General features: G+C 41.4%; 2 protein-coding genes across 2 annotated transcripts in view; both read left to right on the top strand.

Moving 5' to 3' along the window:
• samd10b (sterile alpha motif domain containing 10b) overlaps nucleotides 1-5,571 on the top strand; it is a 36,250-nt gene extending 30,679 nt beyond the window's left edge. The window contains exon 6 of the mRNA XM_039800428.1: nucleotides 3,512-5,571. Coding sequence (XP_039656362.1) covers nucleotides 3,512-3,534 — 23 coding nt within the window. The 3' untranslated portion in view covers nucleotides 3,535-5,571. The remainder of the gene's footprint in view (nucleotides 1-3,511) is intronic.
• A 3,379-nt stretch (nucleotides 5,572-8,950) lies between these two features.
• znf512b (zinc finger protein 512B) overlaps nucleotides 8,951-20,238 on the top strand; it is a 34,420-nt gene continuing 23,132 nt past the window's right edge. Inside the window, 3 exon segments of the mRNA XM_039800357.1 lie at nucleotides 8,951-9,743; nucleotides 11,197-11,331; nucleotides 20,107-20,186. Coding sequence (XP_039656291.1) covers nucleotides 11,199-11,331; nucleotides 20,107-20,186 — 213 coding nt within the window. The 5' untranslated portion in view covers nucleotides 8,951-9,743; nucleotides 11,197-11,198.

Raw genomic sequence — 20,238 nt, 5'->3', positions numbered from 1 at the left:
AAAGGTGTATTTGTAGATTAACTCCATGTTTTACTGAAGTTTTGATTAGTAAATGGAATTATTATTAAGAGAAGTGTTTAACAACATCGTTACATTTGTATTAAAGGGGCACTTCACCAATTTCACACATGCAGGTAAACTTAATAGTCATGGCAAAGACTACTCAGCCTGTCAAAAAAAATGTAATGTCTTACATGATGATGTCCTCAAGGTTGTCTTGAGTTAGGCTTGAGACTTATCATATTTGACAGAAAACCTGCATTGCAAACTGGAGTAGTGGAGATGGAAAGATACTATTGAGTTGCATTATGGGAATAGTAGGGAGTTTTCGGAACTTGACCCATACGAGAGACTATCATGGCCTTCACTGCACCAAATTTATCCATCCATCCATCTTCTTCCACTTATCCGGTGTCGGGTCGCGGGGGGAGCAGCTCCAGCAGGGGACCCCAAACTTCCCTTTCCCGAGCCACATTAACCAGCTCTGACTGTGGGATCCCGAGGCATTCCCAGGCCAGGTTGGAGATATAATCCCTCCACCTAGTCCTGGGTCTTCCCCGAGGCCTCCTCCCAGCTGGACGTGCCTGGAACACCTCCCTAGGGAGGCGTCCAGGGGGCATCCTTACCAGATGCCTGAACCACCTCAACTGGCTCCTTTCAACGCGAAGGAGCAGCGGCTCTACTCCGAGCTCCTCACGGATGACTGAGCTTCTCACCCTATCTCTAAGGGAGACGCCAGCCACCCTCCTGAGGAAACCCATTTTGGCCGCTTGTACCCTGGATCTCGTTCTTTCGGGCATGACCCATCCTTCATGACCATAGGTGAGGGTAGGAACGAAAACTGACCGGTAGATCGAGAGCTTTGCCTTCTGGCTCAGCTCTCTTTTCGTCACAAAATATACCAAATTTAACCATTCTTTTTTTAATCTGTCTCTCACAAGTCCCCCCCCACTTTATGGAATTACAATACTCAATTTCTGGAGTTCCCCTTTTAAGGTTAACTGTGGTGACTTCTAAGGTTAGGTGTTTTGTTCTCTGTAAAAGAAGCTAAGTGTCCTCAGGCTCACAACACAAGAGCACACAAACTCATTTCTTTCCTTTCCCAGTGAACAGAAACATTTCGTATGTATATTTTATCAGATCACTTCTGAGAATGTTGTCTGCTTTGTATTTCTCTAAAAAAGAATGCATGAATGGAACCATGTTTTTTGAAATGTTATTATTTGTGTGTACAGCAAACACTTTCTGAAATGAGCCCACACTCGGAATCACATCCCTTTTAAAGTAGACGCTATAAGAGGAAATCAAGTTCTTCCACATCCGACGATCATAAATTGGACATTTGGGATGGTGAGCGAAGAATAAAGTTTAGGCTACAAAAATACAAATTAGATTTTTTTTTTAAATGGTTAAACTCATACTGCACTCAATATATTTTGAATGTCAAATACTCATCCCCTTTTTTAACCTTCACTACAGCAACCTTTCAAGTCTACAGAAGGTGAGTGTTTGAAACTCAAAACATAGATTTTTATGTTAGTATCACTTTAAACTTAGGGAAAAGTTTCAGGTCATGGATAAATAACAAAACTTACTCAAATTCTAAAATCGCTAACAGTTGGTGAAAGTTCAAATCAGAGCATCAAAGTTGAATGCAAATGTACATAGAGAGAGATACATGCCCCACTTCCATTTTCACTGCTATTGTTTGCATTGCATTATTTCACAGTATGTTGTTTATGTTTCCTCTTGTACGTTACCCTTTCATTTAAAAGCTATTCCCTTTTTGTGCATAATGTTTGTATTTTATAGACACCTCACTTTCCGTATTTCATGTACTTTCAGCAGGCTAGGCTGTGAAAGGTAAGGATGATGTTTTCCACAGCCCAGAGCCATACCTCTCTCAGGACAGGGTGAACCATGCAGGGTTTGTTGTAACATCTGGAAAGCTTTGGGAAGAAGGATTCAGATCAGAGCCCAGTGGGGGATGTGCCATCCTACTTCTTCTCAGCCTCTGGTTGTCACTGTCAGTCCCTCCTACCTTCACAACACAACATAAAATTTTCATCAAACTCAGTTTATGTAGCCATCTGCCATGCTTCAGACTCTCAGTGGTAATTGAGCTGAAACAGGATGACCAACCATTGACCCCCCTACCCCAAATCAAAAGATATGTTGTCGGCAGCACCTTGGCTGTCATGGGAAATTGTCTAACGCTCCTGTGATGTTACCCATCCTTGCAGGGCTTTACTCAGAGCTCTACAGTATGTGGCGTCTGCCAGCTGAAATGTAGCTCAGAATTAGAATATGAATGACTTGACAGACAAAGAAAAAGAAGGAACACATAATTTCTCCTCAGCTCAAATTTTGCCCGGTTGCTGTTCATACCCCTCTTTACCATACCGCCTCTTCTCCTCTGCTGCACCTACGCTGTGACAACTCCATCGGGAGCTCATTTAAAAAGGGTTTCTGTCAGAGAAGTGGTTTTCTCTGTGTCTGTACAAGCCTCTAGTCATATCAATGCCTCTCCACCCTTCTGTCTCTCTCCATCGTTTCCTGGATCAGGTTCACTCCAGTGCCGTGTTACATCTGTCTGTGTCGAGAGACAGGTGGCGTGTCTTCCTCGGCTATCAGGAGAGGGGAGCTTGGAGCTGAAATGCCAACTGTCTGGGAGAGTAAAGTCTGTCTTCCCACTGACTCTTGGTGTCATTTCAGGATGGAACGAACTGGCTAGTTGTCAGGGAAACCACCTGGTCACATCTGTTGTTTCAACTGAGAGATAATGACAATGAGGAAAAAAAGCCTTTTTATTGCATGCTGATTAGCTTAATGTCATTTCTGCCCTTTGTCGTAAAAGCTTTATTATATAGTGTATATCGACGCAGTACAGTAGAATGCTATAGTAGAAACATGTGTACTGTACATGTTATAAGTCTAGCTGTACACCTGTGCTGTAGCTTTAGACCTTTCATGAATGAAATCTCTGCATTTGATTATGAAACACCTTTATTTTGAAGAGATTTCCATTTTTCTCCTTTTTTGTATTTCATTATGTTAGTATCTTTCTCTTTAGCAACATTGCAGCAATCGTCATGCACTACCATTACTCTCTTACTTATTCAGTCCGCCAGTGTTTTATAGTAAATTATTGGTTGTTGCTCTGTGATTGAGTGCGGCGTGTTACACGAAGAGAAGCCTGCCACACTGGTTGCTTGATTATTCAGTAACCAGAGTTTGGGGGAGTAAGGTGTCACATACAAATTCAGGAAGGTTATGTATACTTATACTCTGAAAAGGGTCTTAGATGAGACTGATGTGTTTTCAAGGCAGGGTGTGTTTCAGCAGCTTCATGTTGCGATAACAGAGTGAGAGAAATGCATTTTTGACCATGGCATCAATAGGCCATGATGTGAGAGGATAGCATTTCTGCACTTTAAACTCTGCTTTTTCTATCCATGTTAATTATAATAATGCATCCTCCCCCACTCCTTTATCTCCCCTCTCTCTGCAGCCTCCTTTGGAAACTTCTCTTAGCTCACCCCTGGATCCATTTGGCAGCCCTTTCCCTCATCCCCTGTCACAATACATCTCTAGGAGCCATTGAAGAGCTGCTGTCTTCAGATATGTGAGCGAATGGTGAAAGGGGAGAGGACAAGCCTATAGACTACATGCCAACCGGTCTGGAGGATTCTCATTCAACACGGCCAATCTGGTTTACAGACACTGAGACAGAGAGACAAAGCCCGGCTCAAGGCAGGGGTACCCACTGTAACATAGTGATAAGATGTAAGATTCACAGCCCTAGTGATGATGTAGGCCTGTCACTGGTATATGCTTGATCGCAGCAAATCTCCTTTTGGTTTCCTGGTGTCATTTTGATCAGACTGATTTTAATGCTTTACATGTGCACAACCAGTATTTATGGATTTTCCTCTCTATTCTGGTTAAGGTGAATGAATAACTCTCTGAACCTTTGAGCCCAGTAACGCTAAAACCATGTGGAGGACGGTTTGTATCGTAGTTTAAACATAGATTTACGTACATGCAGCGCTACCATTCGGCCACTGGATCGAAAGTTAAGGAAACCTCCATTCAAGCTCCATGTCCCTTTTAAGCTATGACAGGTGCCTGTTTACAAGGAATTAGCTGGTCTTGACTAATGCCAATACAATTCTTATCAATTCCTCACCAACATGTCACACTCACGTTTTCCTCTCAGGACTTTAGTTTTGGATAGTTTTGTAGGTTTGGAGGTCATCAAAAACACTTTAAGCCGAATGTCATTCCAACAATCAGTCTTTTTCTATTGATCTGCAGTATTTGAGCCAGAAATTATATATATAGATATATATAAAGTATGAGCGTTGTAGAATATAATACAGTTTAAATCTACGTATACTGTTCCTTAGTCTTTTATTAATGCAATGGATCCTTAGGACACAGTGTTAATGTGATAGTCACTGACTGTCTATGCTTGATAAAGCAATAATTTTAATGATTAAAGGTGAAGAGGAGGAGCACTGTATGGGAGAAATTTGAGTTGCAAGAATGAGGGATGTCTGCTGAGGGAAATGTATGTTTTGCCTGTTACAGCAGCATCATTTGCCAGCCTCATAGCTTCTGTCCTTTGTGTGTGCTACTGTATACTGTATGTCATCTCTCGCACACAATTTCTTTCCCTGGTGTGACACTGTGATTTAAAATGCTCAGAAATCAAAAATACTATGAAAGCTACCCAGATACAAGATTCCCAGCGCGACTGAAGCAAGCACCTTTGATTTAACTCTAGACAGAAGCAGACAGCTGTGTATGACGAAGATGTTTAAGTCACATACATAAATAATTTCAATACTTAAATAAACAAAACCTCCCCTTCTAGCATCCCTCCATCCGTCCTTTGACGAGGAGTCTTTGGGTAATGTAAGTAATTGACTGTTAAAAAGTAGAAAATACACTATTATTTTTGGATAACCGGATGTACTGTAAATATGAACACTTTTGGTTTCCTTTGTCAGATGACTGATGAGCTGTTTAAAATGCAAAAAAGGAAAAATATGTATCTGCTTTACAGATATGAAGACATATGGTATTGAACATGATGAAAGCTGTCTTTTTAGAATAAACTAATTGAGATTCAGTGTTGGTCTTGTTTTCACATTGTATTAATATAATTATTTTTAATTGTTTTTATTCTTGATTTATTAGTATATAGCAATGTCAGCAGACACTGAAACACTGGGACAAGTAGCATTGAAGCATCAAAATATATACCCTCACCAGATATAATAAATTGACATTAATCTTTGCTCAACTTAAGGCAGGTATCAAAAACCAAAAGTCAACCCTCATTCATCTTGTCTCGAGATATTGTAGAAGAGGTGGGCAAGATCTCTCCCATATGGAGACATTTCAAGTTGTTAAAACAACATGTTTGTTATGTATGACAGATATCATTTCTTGTAATCATTGCTGGAAACAAGATGGAATTGGTGTCTTCCAGTCTTTGAGGCAATTCTTTTGGCAGTGTTCCCATCATCAAAACTGATTGTATATAAAAGAGAAGTGAATGTCCTCCTGTTTTTATTTCTCTTATTTAAACCTACGCACATATGTACACACACAGAAACCCAACTGCTTATATTTAAGTAGCACAAAAGTGATATTCACCTCAGTTGCCCTCTCTTCAAATCCCAAAGGTTTTCCTAGATATCCTATTCTAGCCATATCCAAGAAATGCTGAACAGCTCTTGTTTCTCTTTATCTGTCTTACTCGCACTTTGCCAACTTCCTTCTGCTGCTTGTTCCTTGCTTTGTTTGCTACTTTCTCCTATTCTTGCTTTCCTTTCCTCCTTCCTTTTGCTTTTTAATTCATTATTATTATTACTATTACTATTAATTCATTCATAAATTATTACCTTAAATATCAGTAAGAATAAAATGTCCTACACAAAGAAAGAAAAACAGTTTAAAGAGAAAGTGCAGCTAATCCAAAGATGAATATATAAGTCTCAATTACAGTAATTGAACATTATATTTGTTACAAAGTGAGCATGTCTCAAACTTGCATTGGTACTCTGACATGTCATTTTGGGTCCTCGAGTCATGACTCCGACTCTGTGAATGCAAAACAGTGCTGCTTGCCTAAAGAGACACACTCCTATTACTCTGTCTCTAGCCTCACGCACACACACTGGGATCCAATTACTGAGAGACATGAAGCATCTCACCAGTTGATAACAAGGCACATGTATGATAAACAGATTCAGTGAAAAGTGGCCTTCTCAACACAGAGAATAAATCCGTGGAGCAGATGGTTGGATGGTGCAGTTAATTGGTTACTGTTTACTATTAAATGTCTCTTCTTTTTGAAAGCTTGTCTTTCGTCATCATTCTCTTAAACACCCGAATGCGGAGGCTCTGCATCCAGCTTGTTTATCGTTATCTGCTTGTGGCTTTGATCAGCTGGATCTCAGTGCTCTGACAGCATTGCAATAGAATGAGAAACAATCTGTCCTTTCTCATCAACTAATGTTGAGCAGCCCTTAAGCAGCTGCTCCAATGGAGTTGCTCTGTGGCACAAACAGCTGAAGACTGTAATTTTTCTGGCCAGCGCCCAAGAGTTTAATATTTAGGATACCACTACTAAGCAAATCAGTATATGGAAAAAAAGTGCATGTGTGCTCAATGAACTCGCACTGGAAAGGTCAAAAGATAAATAATACAATCAACTGTTGGATGGACTCTTCAAGAGCCTTTAAGGGCACAGACCACTCCACCTGGCCAGTTTTAAAAACCATTAAGTAGCCTTTTGCTCACTCAGCAGAAGAGAAGAGGGAACATATATCACTGCCACAGTAAAAGGATTAATCACAGGTCAAACAAGGCCTCGCTTGAACTATTCATCAGTGGCCATTAAAGAGAGCAGGAGGCAGACTGTGCAGGAAAATGGCAGTTGTCACTCAGTCGAGAGTGAAACACCCATCAGGCTCAGTGTGTCATTAACCAGCTGATCATCAGCTCACGTCTCCTGAGATCAAAGTAACACACATAACATTGCCATGAAAATCAACTACACATTTAAAAGTGTTAAAGATGCAACAGGGGCCCATGTTTCCACATAGTTTTTGAGCTGCTTCTGACAAATCACAGGAAAGCACTTCCCTCTAGTGGAAGACTGATGCAGACAAACCTTGACTGGACATTAAAAATCTGGAAGTGTTTGAAATCTTTTGTCATTTGCAACAATAAAACTAACTTGTTTATATATAAATAACATTTTTTTTAAAACGGACAAAAGTTTGGGGTCACTTAGAAATTTCTATTCCACTCCATTATAGACAGAATACCAGCTGAGATCAGTTGCATTGTTTTTTTAACCAGGGCAGCAGTTTTCTGATTACATTATATGCTTACATAATTGCAAAAGGGTTCTCCAATGTTTTCTCAGTTAGCCTTTTAAAAAAATTGGTAAACAGAATGTGCCTTTGGAACATTGGATGAATGGTTGCTGATAATGGGCAATGTAGAAATTCCATTAAACATCAGTCACTTCTTTCTACAACAGTTGAGAACCCTTTTGCAATTATGTAAGCACATAATGTAATCTGAAAACTACTGCCCTGATTAAAAAAACAATGCAACTGATCTCAGCTGGTATTCTGTCTGTAATGGAGTGGAATGGAAATTTCTAAGTGACCCCAAACTTTTGACCGGTAGTGTACATTTAGACAGTATACAAAAGACATAGCATATTAGCAAAAACATAACTTCAACTAAAATGTAAGTGGTTAACACCTTCAAGTTTAATTCATTAATGCTTTGTTCTTTCATCTTCCTGATTTGTGTATTTTTTTTTTTTATTAATATTTAAAAGTATTGTATAGGCCTACTCTTGTCCGTGTGTGTCTTAGTGTCATTGTGTTACAAAGTGTGAAAGCCTCTTTGATTTAAGTGATATTCATTAAACAAAATAAAAATGCAATTTATTTAAACACACGTGATTCTTTGGTTGATACATCACAGTAAACTTGGTACAAAAATGAGGCTCTCCTGCCCTCCACTGGCAATGCTGAAAACTTTTTTTTTTTACACATAGCCTACATTACATCATGGTTTCAGATGATTTCCACTAATATGAATTATTAGGTTATGACGACTGGCACCAATCAAATAAGAGAGACCCTCTGTTATTTTACTGAAACCGAGTGAGGTGGCAATGATGCCATTAATAATTCATTAAGTGAGCTGTGATACAAGGAAGATATGTGGCTTCACACCAAATGTTAAACATGTATTATTAGCTGATTTATGGGGAAATGCTAGGAGTGTGCACATAGCCTGTAGTCAACTTACACCAATTAAAAATCCAATATTGACTGTAGGCCTATGTGCTGTTGAACTGGTAACATATAATAGGATTAATACATCATTCCTTAATATTGACCTTGGATTTGGGGATTGTATGATCGATCATTATAAACGTCGGATTTGTATATTGTTAAAAAAAAATTCATTCATTAGTGGGGCTTTTTTTTTACCCATTAGGTTTAGCAAACATTGTTGTTCCAGTGGTTTTTGGAGAGGGATACTTGCATTGACTGCATAAGCACTTGCCTCCGGTAAGGTAGCCTAATGACAAAGAATAGCCTCCTGCAGACTGGACTATAATCATTTTCCCTGCCTGATTTGGCTGGAGGGCGCATGGTGAGAACATTTGGCAGCAACCAGATTAAAATACTTGGCGAAGGTTGATTTAAAGAATTTAAGCGCTGACCCTTTTTCGTCAGGAACGAGCGCCGTTACGTCGGAAGAGCAGCACGAGCCGGTATTGCGGCGACTTTATTAGACAGAAACCCCAATTAATCTGTTCGATAATAGATAATAATAACGCGAGAGTTTGCAAGTTGCCTCAAGACTGTAGTTGCAACTGTCAAAGGTGGAGTGGATACGCGCATGACCCAACACACATTACTGTAATACTGTACACGGCCGCCGAGATAATATCCGTATAAAAAAGCGAAATAATCCCGAGGTAAGGAACCGAGGAGTGAACCAAAACCGACCGAGGTTTGGCGTTTCTGCTCATTTTCCTTCGCTTCGTTTTCTTTTACTCTAACCAAGTGTTTCGCCGCCGTCGAAATTACTGCACTAAATATATTTGTGTGCCTCCCTTTAGCTCCAGCCAGCGCAAGGATTTTTTTTTTACTCCTCCTTCGTAATAAAGTCGCCATTTTGCTTCACTGCCTATAAACCATCCCGTATTCTAATATTTTCCTCAAGGAGTCGAGGACCTACCTATATTTTCCTGGCTATTCCTTATATTTCTGGATTGTTTAACGAGAAGACAGAGGTTGAAGAAGTGCCTCGTGGTGTACATATTAATGCAGGAAAGGAGGGGGGCAAGGCAATTGGAAACTGGGAATAAGGTGAAAGTATCCAGGATTTATTTTCATGTACAGACGAAATTGTCATTTCTCTTCTCCTGCCCTGCTCTTTTTTTCCTCCCACATCGTCGTGGTCCGCAGAGTGGGGGTACAGGACGACAGTGACGACTGTCCACTTCCTTTCAGATCCCCAACCCCAGTCTGACCGGTCCTTGACGCACAGCAGGTGTGATTGCCATGTAACATAACATTGGTGGAAAAACGCCCACTTCGGTGTCTGTCTCCTGACCCCCTCCTCCCTCACGTGGGTGACCCGGGGCCACCCGGCCCCTAGTGCTGGGTGATTGCCCGAGAGTTCAGGTAGGTGTGGCCGACCAGAGGAGCACTCTTTTTTTTCTTAACCACATAAATAGGCAACTCTGTAACCTTGTTGTAGTTCTCTCTCTCTCACACACACACACACACACACACACACACACACACACACACACACACACACACACACACACACACACACAGCATGGCAGTGTGCCACGTGTGTAGCTAAAATACTTATTTCCAGGTTGGTTTGTCAGCGGATTGCAGAGGGAGATGTGAGTGGGTGTCACCATGTTTTGTTGTGTCTAGCTAAATGTATGGTAATGTAGGACTGAGGTTTACTTATAGAAATCTTTTATGAAAACACCAGCTGCAATGTTATTTTAAAAACATTGCTGAACAAATGCCAAGGCAAGACATGGGAAACAAAAATGCATTGTGTACAAAAAAAGTACATATGTCACTATTGAAACTCCCAATGAAATATTACAAGCAGCATTCATTTCACCACTGATAATTGAGCATATTAATGTGTCTTTATCTCTCTAACCACCACATCTGTTTATTTACACTCTTGACACATCATGCAGGAACAGGAAGGTGTCTAGTGTGAGTGTGTGCATATTTCTGCAACTTGCATTGTGCAGCGAGCTCACTGTGCTTTTTAAAGTCAAATGTATTAACAACTTATAACAAACTGTGAGCGTATTGTCACTTTGACGGATGAGCCATCATCGCTCAATGTACAGTGAGTAGCATGTCGTGTAAATGGACACCGAGTGGCCCCAACCGAGTGACCCTTTGTGTGCTGTTGTAATTCATTAGGAGAGTGACATGAATGTATACTAAGAGAAAGCATGCTGGATTGTAATCAGTCCCACTTAGCATAATTAGCAATTGTCAGCCTTCATCCATTAGACTGTCCCATGCTGGTAGGAAATGAGGGTTCAGTACAGAGCCCAAAACTGGGCTTACTATGGATGATGGTGGCATGATGTTTATAATAGATTGGTGGACTATGCTGTGTAATCTATCTACCGTAGCAGTCAACAAATAAGAGATTAGCTCTCACTTAAAGCAAAAAACATGTTGCTGCTGCCAACTACAAGTTTTAATAATAAAGAAAGAAGGCAGGAAAGTAGCTTTGGACTCCCCTCTCTCCCTCTTTGACTCACCTTTTGTCTAATGGGCAGAGCATGGAGTTAGTGTGTAAGTGAGAATATTGATTTTGAAATGAAACATGGAAGGTCACACCCTCATTACAACTGCAGATGATGTGTGTGCCTCCACTCAGATAACGTTCAGTCCAGTAGCACCGATGGCCGACGTGAAGTGCATTGTAGAACAAAGGGACCGCATCGTCACAGCGGACATTGCTAATAATGTTTTGACAAGCAATGGAACGGGATTAATGAGCATCAGAAAGTATCCCAATATCGCCTCTAGCTACCAATCTCTCCTGTATGATTTTGTACCCCCACAACTACCACTGCAGGCATGGAGAGCCCAAGTGGCCCCAGGCTTGGGAAGCTGTCCTCATCAGGGCTGCCAAGGGGCCGGACCCCCAAGCATGGACATCCCCAGGAGCCTGTCAGAACCACGCCAGGCCCGGAAAACAACAACAAACACAGTGAGTGACGAGCCACAAACAGTATTCTATGCACACACTTTAGATCACAGTTTGCAGCGTTTCTTCACAGATTGTTTTAAATGTGGGAACTAAGAAAGCTTTTGTTTGTATGACCCAAGTTTTTTTCTTGGCCTGAAAGAGTTATAGCTCTCATTTGCATACAAAATGACATACTAACACATACCGTATGTGATGGTTGCAATAGTATTCTTGCCAATTTGTCTTTATATTCCAATGGCTTTAGACTGGCTGGACTTTTTTTAAATTATTTAGTAGCTTATGATAGCACTAGGCAGGCTGTTCAGAGCTTTGGTGTTGTTTCTCGAGCATTTGATCACTTAACGCATATACTGTAACTGTCTCTGTTGCTTTTTTGAATGGATTATATTTTACTTAGAATCAATGGTTCCCCAGCCTCAAGGTAATTTTACCCCTCTCACCACAGAAGGGCCTGGAAACTACATTTTCCCTCAGAGTGCCTTACAGTGAGAAAACCAAACAAACAAGTATTGCCAAGCACTGACATTAGTGAAACCCTAAGCCATCTGGATGGAGATGGAAGATTTTGGAAAGAGAGAGCCGGGCTGGGGAATTATGTTTCAATCCAATAACCAGCAGATCATCAAGACATTGTTAATAGAGTGGGGCAGACTTGGAAAACTGGAGCTGTTCTAATATGACCCAGTTGTTTTGGTTGCTACAAAATAGCCCCTCATTCCCAGACACACACAGCACCAGCATTAGACTAGATGCTTCAATTAGTTTTTTTCCCATGTTAATATCAGCCCTGTAGGCTGGATTAGCATGCCTGTGTGGGTGCGTGCATGTGTGTGTGTGCTTGCTTGCTGTGGACAGTAATACAAAGCATATTTTGCAAGACAGAACTCAGAGTGCAGTAAGCTTTGGACAGTTTTTTTTGTGGCGATTTAAGTGGTGAAACCATTTACTAAATTGTTTTAATTGTATGTCTTTATCTGCTTAATCTTTCTATAGTTAGCAGGGTAACACAGGCTCACAGTATGGTTTCCAACTCACAGGCTGCCGACTGATGTGCTGCTTTTGCTCTTAAAGAATGTATTGTAGCAGAACACAGTGTATTTGAATGACATGTTTTTCTCTGCAGCCTCTCAAAGTGTCATGTTTTATAGATTTGTTTTTACACTTTATAACTCAGTAAACAAGATGTGTTTATAGATCAATCACTGCAAAGATGGTAGTGGGGTCTGGGCTGATTGTTTTGAGACTAAAGGCTAGAATTGAGAGAAGCACACTTGGCTGAGGTTCAGTAATAAGTACCGGCGTGTGTGTGTGTGTGTGTGTGTGTGTGTGTGTGTGTGTGTGTGTGTGTGTGTGTGTGTGTGTGTGTGTTTGTGTGTGTGTGTGTGTGTGTGTGTGTGTGTGTGTGTGTGTGTGTGTGTGTGTGTGTGTGTGTGTGTGTGTGTGTGTGTGTGTGTGTGTGTGAGAAATGCTTTCACAGGTAATGGTCCTGGTCTTTTCGGGACTTTTTGTGGTAACTTAAGACTACCGTTTCTGCTTGTCAGTTTCATTTTCTTTTCCCACAGTTGATCTGCTTTGACTTTCATTAAAATAGAGCTTCTCAAAATAGTAATCATATCAGTGTTTTTGATAGTACAAGTCTGTGCTAAGGACAGCTTCCAGCACATTTTGATTGCACAAGATACAAATCTGCATTCCACTTGTAGTTGAAGAATCGTCTTGTTTGGCTGGAAAGTTGCTCTTATCTGGAACATTACATCAGGGGTTTCCCTAGACTTTAGAGGGGCTCAGTTGGTAACATTGCCAGTGGATTGAGTTTTATGTGATTATGAGGTTTGAAGATTCTCTAAGAGCATCCAGCAACCTACAGGGGAACCACAAGGCTACTGAAACACGTGCACATCCTTGTGTAACAGTAGGAATTCATTTAGACACAAAGCAGAGCATGAGAAATGCATGAGGAATTTTACATTTTCATTTCATCTGGGCACACGATTACAGTGGCATTTTTAATCCCTAACCACCACACCATAACTGCAGCATGTTATGATTCACTCAGATGTAGTTGATACTAAAGCAAATAAGCTATTCATTGACTTTGATTGGACTTTCTGTATTACCTCCAGCAAAACACTCTGCCTATATCAAAATGCATTACCTTTTCAAACGACAAGCCATCTACTCAAATCCTCCACTGGACTCCTTTTCCTATTACTCATCAGTGCCTGGTTTGAGCTTTACTGTATGGAGCTAGCGAGGAGAAGAAATGCTACAATGCTAATTATAATGAGCCTGGCGCTAGCTTGTCTATGCCTGGGGGACTGAGTCTTGCTTTGGTGAAACAAAGCCATCAATATCTACAGCTCCCCGTGTATGTTTTTCCGTGCTCATACTATGTCCAGTGTACACAGTGTGCTCTTCAGATAACCAGGTACCACATTATATGCCGTCTTCCCACTGGTCATCTTTTTTCATTAATAACGAATCATTTTTCATTCCATGTTCATTAAAAGGTAAGACTTTTCCACCTCGTGGTATTATTAGTTCTCATGCTGATCGATAAATGTCCTTGTTGGAAACTTTGCATGATGTAATTATGAAGAAACCCTGTCCTCGCTGGAGAGTTTTTTTTGTACTAGTGGTTTCCTGAAATCCCTCTGTGCTTTTATGCACGGAAAGAAAGACTGCAAATCGGGTTTGTGTGCTTTCCTAGAGTGGTGCGGTTGAGCTGTCACCTTGCCACACCAGACAACTTGCAGGAAAGGATGTGGTCCCTGAGGGTGACTTGCTCTCTATCTGTCTCTCTCTTTTCTTTCTTGCTCTTACATTTTCTCACATTAACATCTTATTAGAGCCTCAGTTTTGTCATTTTTTTTCCTCCAACAGCCTTCTAGGCTGTTATACAACCTACGGTAAAAGTATTTGGACAGTCCTAATGCTGTTCTGCCAAATGCTTTAGGCAAGCCCTGAAATTAGGCTCCTTTCTTTCTGCAAACATTAATGTAAGCATAAATGAGTGGAGTCTAGGCGTGTGTGTGCGTGTGTGTGTGTGTGTGTGTGTGTGTGTGTGTGTGTGTGCGTGTGTGCGTGCGTGACCATCCTCCATCTTTGATTGAGAGAGGTGCAGTACCCTACCTGATCCCAGGCACGGGACCCCGGGAACGCTGTGTGTAAGGGGAGGTGGGTGCTCCAGAGTTGGGAGGAGCTGTCTCTATCACTATGAGGAAGGTCTGCATTGGTTTATATGGTTGTGGCTTTGTTTGACTGTTAAATGTGCTAGCTTGTGCTGTTTTTGTTTGTGTTTACATGACAGCGCGTGTGTGTGCACACTGCACAGCCAAGAGTGTTCTCACATGACCGTCCACTACGCTGACTGTAGGACCTTCATTTCTGGCCCGCAGACGCCATCTGCTGACCCTGCATATTTTTCCCAGCAGCAATCTCTCACTCTTCCTCTCCACCTATTGCTTTCTCACATTTTCTCTCGCTCGATACCAACACGATTTCATATTATAACATATATCTTTCCATTACTGCCTCCAATCCCCTCTTCTCCAGTCCCACTTATATATGCTGTATCATCAGCAGCAGTGAATCCCCAGGCCTCCAGCCTCACTATCCATGTCACCTTTCATTCTATCCCCGCAATCTTCTTCACCCTACTCCCACCCACCAGCCGCACTCCCCATCTCACTCTTCTCACCTTTATATTTCTTATATTTTGTAGCCCTCGCCTGCTTGAGTCTTTGAAATTGGTGGAATACCACAAGATAAAATCGATAAAAAGCCATAGATTGGAGAATGTTTGTTTTGGGATGCAATTGAATTCTGGATCTTTTCTCAGCCTGATGCTACATCTCGTATTGAGGAGAGTCTTTAGTCATCTTTGTCACACCTTTATTTGGCAGGCTTGAGGATGGCAGATGAGAAGGAGTACAGGGCAATGGGATAGGAGAGAGATTGAGTTGGTGAGTCACTCTCCATAAGGAGGGCACTGCAAACAGTCTGGAGCAGGCATTGTCTGTCTGGCTCGTATATATATGCTGTTGCATAAACACTTGCCTTTTTCATGGGTGCTGGTCTATGCACTGCATACTGTATACCACAACTTGCCTCAGTGCATAAAAAGCGAATTCCACCATGATCCTTGTATATTTTTTAATTTTCTGTCCAGTCAGTCTTACATTTAAAAATGTTTTATTTGTTCAGTCAGTTTACCTGTGTGCATCATCCCTCACGAATCAGAGGCTTTTTTTTTTGGGATGTCACTAAATATACTATTGGCCATGGGCCAAATGGGCATTAGGCGATAGATGAGGTTTCCAATAATATGAAGCATGCAGCTGATGTGAAAGGCTGTAAATAATTCTGAAGAGGCTGTCAAGGTAGTGTGAGTCACCAGATTATGTAGGATCTCAAGCCCAAGCTTTTTTTTTTTTTTGATTTGGCTGCTTTACTGTAAGTGTGGTTTAGTGGTGTTAGTAAACATACCACAGGTCTTTGTGGTGATTCCTGGGATCTACACAAAATGATCCCCTATACAGGAGTTCAAACCGCTGAGGGCACTGAAAATTGTTTTTGCTTAGGACATTCACACTTCTGACTGGGCACTAATTACTGGTTATTTAGAAAGAAGATGCTCTGCTTATCATTAAGTCATAGAGTAGGACAAACCCTGAAATCAGTTGACCTATGTATAAATGATGCCCTGAACAAATATATCTATCAAAGCCACCACATGTGGAATTTTAAAATTAACAACTTTGATACTCCCAATTATAGTAGAATCAAAAAATTCACAATGCATGATGGTTTTATGCTTCATTCGTGTTACAATCTATCTAGAATTTTGTCACCCTGATTGTTAACATTGTAATTTTGCAATGCTGGTCTATTCTGTACACATGGTATCTATTGCACGTCTCCTCTGTTGATCTCCTGAACATTTGAAAAATATATTGACTTGATTTGTTTATGTGATGTCAATTGGACTTTAAATGAGGAAATATATCTATGAAAGACTGTTCATACCTAGGACATTTGTTGTCCATTATTTCTGGCCCTGAAGTTGAACCCATTGTGTTATTATCTAACTTACAGAACCAGAGTAATATACAGTAATGGAATTAGCTCACATTTTCTTTTTCACAATCAGATCCCAGCCGATTGTATTCAGCCTTTGCATATGAACCCCTCAAAAACTAAGCTATGTTTACTTGGGCCACCCTGTAACACTTGCAGAGTGATTTAGTTTTACTATCAGAGCAAGTTTAATGGCAAAAAAGTAATTGCAGTGTTTTCAGAAAAAATACAAAAAATATATTAAATTAGTCTAGCCATGTTGTCAACAAGTGTATCTGTGTAAGGGATTAGCAGATACACTAAGACAGCAAGGGAGAGAGAGAGAGAGAGAGAGAGAGAGAGAGAGAGAGAGAGAGAGAGAGAGAGAAAAACAAAGACAGAGTGAGAGCCAGACGCACTGAGAGTCTGGTTTTCTTTCAGTTAGTCAGTGTCTGGGTCGCAAGACTGTTCTGGTGCTGCTACACCTCTCTACTTCTTCTTACTCACTGTCTGGAATCAAGCCTGACTGGGAGGGAATTATGGGGACGTCTTCAAAGAGAGGTGTGTATATGATGGAAAGGCTTGTACTGTGTGTGTGTGTGTGTGTGTGTGTGTGTGTGTGTGTGTGTGTGTGTGTGTGTGTGTGTGTGTGTGTGTGTGTGTGTGTGTGTGTGTTTGTGTGTGTGTGTGTGTGTGTGCTGACATGACACTTAACTGAGAGTTTGTGAGAGAGGGGAAAGTTGTGAAGAAGTAAAGGTCCAGTGGTTGCATTGACTGTAGGACCAGGATAGCTTACACATTAAGGAGACGGTTGTACTTTGTCAGTGTGTTTACCCTTCACTGTGTCCAGGTGTATCAGTTTCTCTATCTATTGTCTGTTGAGATTGAGGAAGTAGTAATACTGTGTCTTCTTTCCATGGAGTTGTGTCAGTGGTGAGTAGTGTTTGTTTGTTTGTGTGTGTGTATGTGTGTTGTTTTTCTCCAAACCAATGTACAGTATGTCTAAACCCTACTGTGCAGACACAGACAAAGGCTCCTGTGTGAGTGTTTGTCGAGGAAAACAAATGACTGTTCTGTGTGCGCGCCTGTGTGTGTGTATGTGTTTGTGGGTAATGTGTGCACCCTTGCACTCAGGGGGAGCAGTTGCAGGCGTAGCTAGGAGAGGTTATTTGAGATCATTAGGCAGCAGCTCTCTTCTCTTTTCTTCTCTGCTCTGCTGTCAGGGTTAACCAGTGTGGAGCAACAGTTGCAGACAGCTGGGAGCGAGTCATACTCTGACATTAGTTGAACAGCTGTTTTATCCCAGTGGCCTGTGCCTGAGAACCAGGGTTTAGATATGACACAATGGGCCTGCTTTGTTTCATACCAAGACAATGGTTGTGATTTCTGAGCGCCACAGAGTGTGCTACCCATACTCAAGCAAGCAAAGCAAAGTAAGAGATACTAAACACATTGTATTGTGTTTTGCATAGTTCACCCCAGGAAAGATAAGTCTGCTGTTGTATTTTTTATTTTTACAGTTAAGTTTGCACTCGCACCAGCGCTTCCTTGGCTTGTGTGTATACATGCCTATTTGCATTGTAGCCTTCTGTATGTGGGCCTAATTGTTCTGCTTGCTGGAAAGAGGCCTCTGATAGTGGTAACTAAGACAAGTGGATCTTATTCCCATAGCAACCAGAACATATCTTTCCCAAGAGCAGAATTCATTAATTATGCCTTTCTTTCACAAGACCTTTATTTTCTAAGACAGGAATTAGAATGCATGCTCAATTTCCTCCTCAGCACAAGAGCTGCACTGCCGACTGCATCACCTCCCCAGCTGCTACCCAGACAGCTAATAGAGAAATGCTCTGTCGCCTGGAGAATATTAATACACTAAAATCTATGCACACACATCCCACTTACACACACTGGTAATGGTTTTGTGTGCTTGTTTATGTGTATCAGTGTGCATGTTTATGGGTGTGTTTGCACCTTGTGTCATGAACTATTCCCAAATACAGCCAGCTATGCTGTGCTACTTCAATCTCATACAGCCTTGCCTTATTTTCTTTCTACCTTATTATTGTGAGTCTGAAGTAAAAGATTACATATAATCCGTCAGCCTGTGTTTGTGTCTGTGCTTGGGTGAGAAACAAAAAGAAGACAAATGAGGGAAAAAGGGAAAGTTGATACTGTGTAATAAAACAGAGGGAAATGAGGGAACGGGACGTCATGACAGGTTAGGCCCGTATTTTGTTTTTATACACATTAACATCACTGACATAGAGAGATGTTTTTTTGGGGGGTTGTTGAAGGCTGTTTTTGTATGAGCAACAATAGCGGGAAGTCAATTCATTTATTTGATAAAAAATACAATTTTCATAACCCTGGTAGGCACACAGAGTGCACTGATCTAGTTTGGGATCTGCCACAAATGAGCCGCACTAGGCAAATGTGCATCCTGTCGCTGTCAATGAGTTTGCAGTAGAAGAAAATCATGTTTTCCAGCACGGAGAAGTGAAACAGATTCAAAAGGGAGTCTATGCAAGACCACTGCTGCATTCCACTTCACAGCTAAGGACTATCATCTCTGCTTCAAGTAGTTTCCCTTTGGCATTTTCTAGATCTGATATGACTGAATAAGCTCGAGCAGCACCTCTGTCTCCTGCTTGCCTTGTTTCTGCTGCCGCTATCCGGTCTTGCCAGATCAATGCGGGGGAGTTGAGAGCACATGTAATGATATATCATTCTGAAGAGCTGAGTCTAGCCTCAGCTCCTACCTGCAGCACTGTCATTCAGTATTCTGCTTGGTCAGAAGAAGAAATCATCTGCCTCTGCAATTCTCTCCTCTCTCCCTGAGCATCCTCTGCTTCCCTCTCCTCCCTTTGTCACGCCCCTTCCCTCCCTCCTCTCCTTTCACATACATACACTCATCCTCCGCTCACTCCATTTTCGCTCCCTCTCTTAAGTAGCGCTGTTTAGAGAAAATAGAGTGCAGAGGTCTAATTGTAGCAGAGAAGAGAGCAGTAATGAGCCAGTGCACCGCCTGTCCTCCAAATTTACATGGAGAAAGATCGGGAAGGGTGTGTGGAGGGAAAGGAAGGGAAAGTGAGAAAGCTAGACATGAGGTGAGAAAAGAGGGAAGCGGCAGTATGAGAGATGTAGGGAGGGAGTAATGGGGAGCAGAGAGAGAGCTGAGTGTGCTGTGTCAGAGGTTCACACAGTCGCTAGCGATTTATAGCTGATCTATTTGGCTCAACAGAAGGCCTCTACCCACACTGCCCTCTCTTCCACTCTCTGCCACACACACACACACACACACACACACACACACACACACACACACACACACACACACACACACACACACACACACACACACACACACACACACACACATTCCCACATGCACATTCTTCCTCTGTTTATCTGACAATCAAATCCTACATCTTAACACTTATCAGTTTTCAAACCCATCACCATAGCTGAACATATTGGTTTTCATTCATGTCCGTATTTAGTTTAAATATATGAGCGGATTCAGGGATTTTGGAGGTTTGAAAAAGTTTTTTTTTACTGAAGTTGGGTATTTATGTAGCTCCATGACATGTCAAGAACATATCTAGAAGTGCTTATATACAGATATAATAGTTTATATTTCTTTGCCATGAATATGAAGCACTTGCAGTACTACTTGCAGTAATTTAGAAATGTTTTTCTTGCCCATTTTGACAGGTCCGGTGTGTGATGAGCCAGCAGAGGTGAAGAGGAAAGGTCGCCCTAAAGCAGAAGTGCAAGAACTGAGAAGCATCCCTGTGAGTATCTCTCTTTGAACTGAGTAGGTGTTTGAAGTGGGCTTTATTTTTC

The sequence above is a fragment of the Perca fluviatilis genome, chromosome 5 (assembly GCF_010015445.1).
Source record: "Perca fluviatilis chromosome 5, GENO_Pfluv_1.0, whole genome shotgun sequence".
Lineage (NCBI taxonomy): Eukaryota > Metazoa > Chordata > Actinopteri > Perciformes > Percidae > Perca > Perca fluviatilis.
Note: the sequence above shows the minus strand (reverse complement) of the source record. Positions and strands in the feature narration are given on the sequence as shown.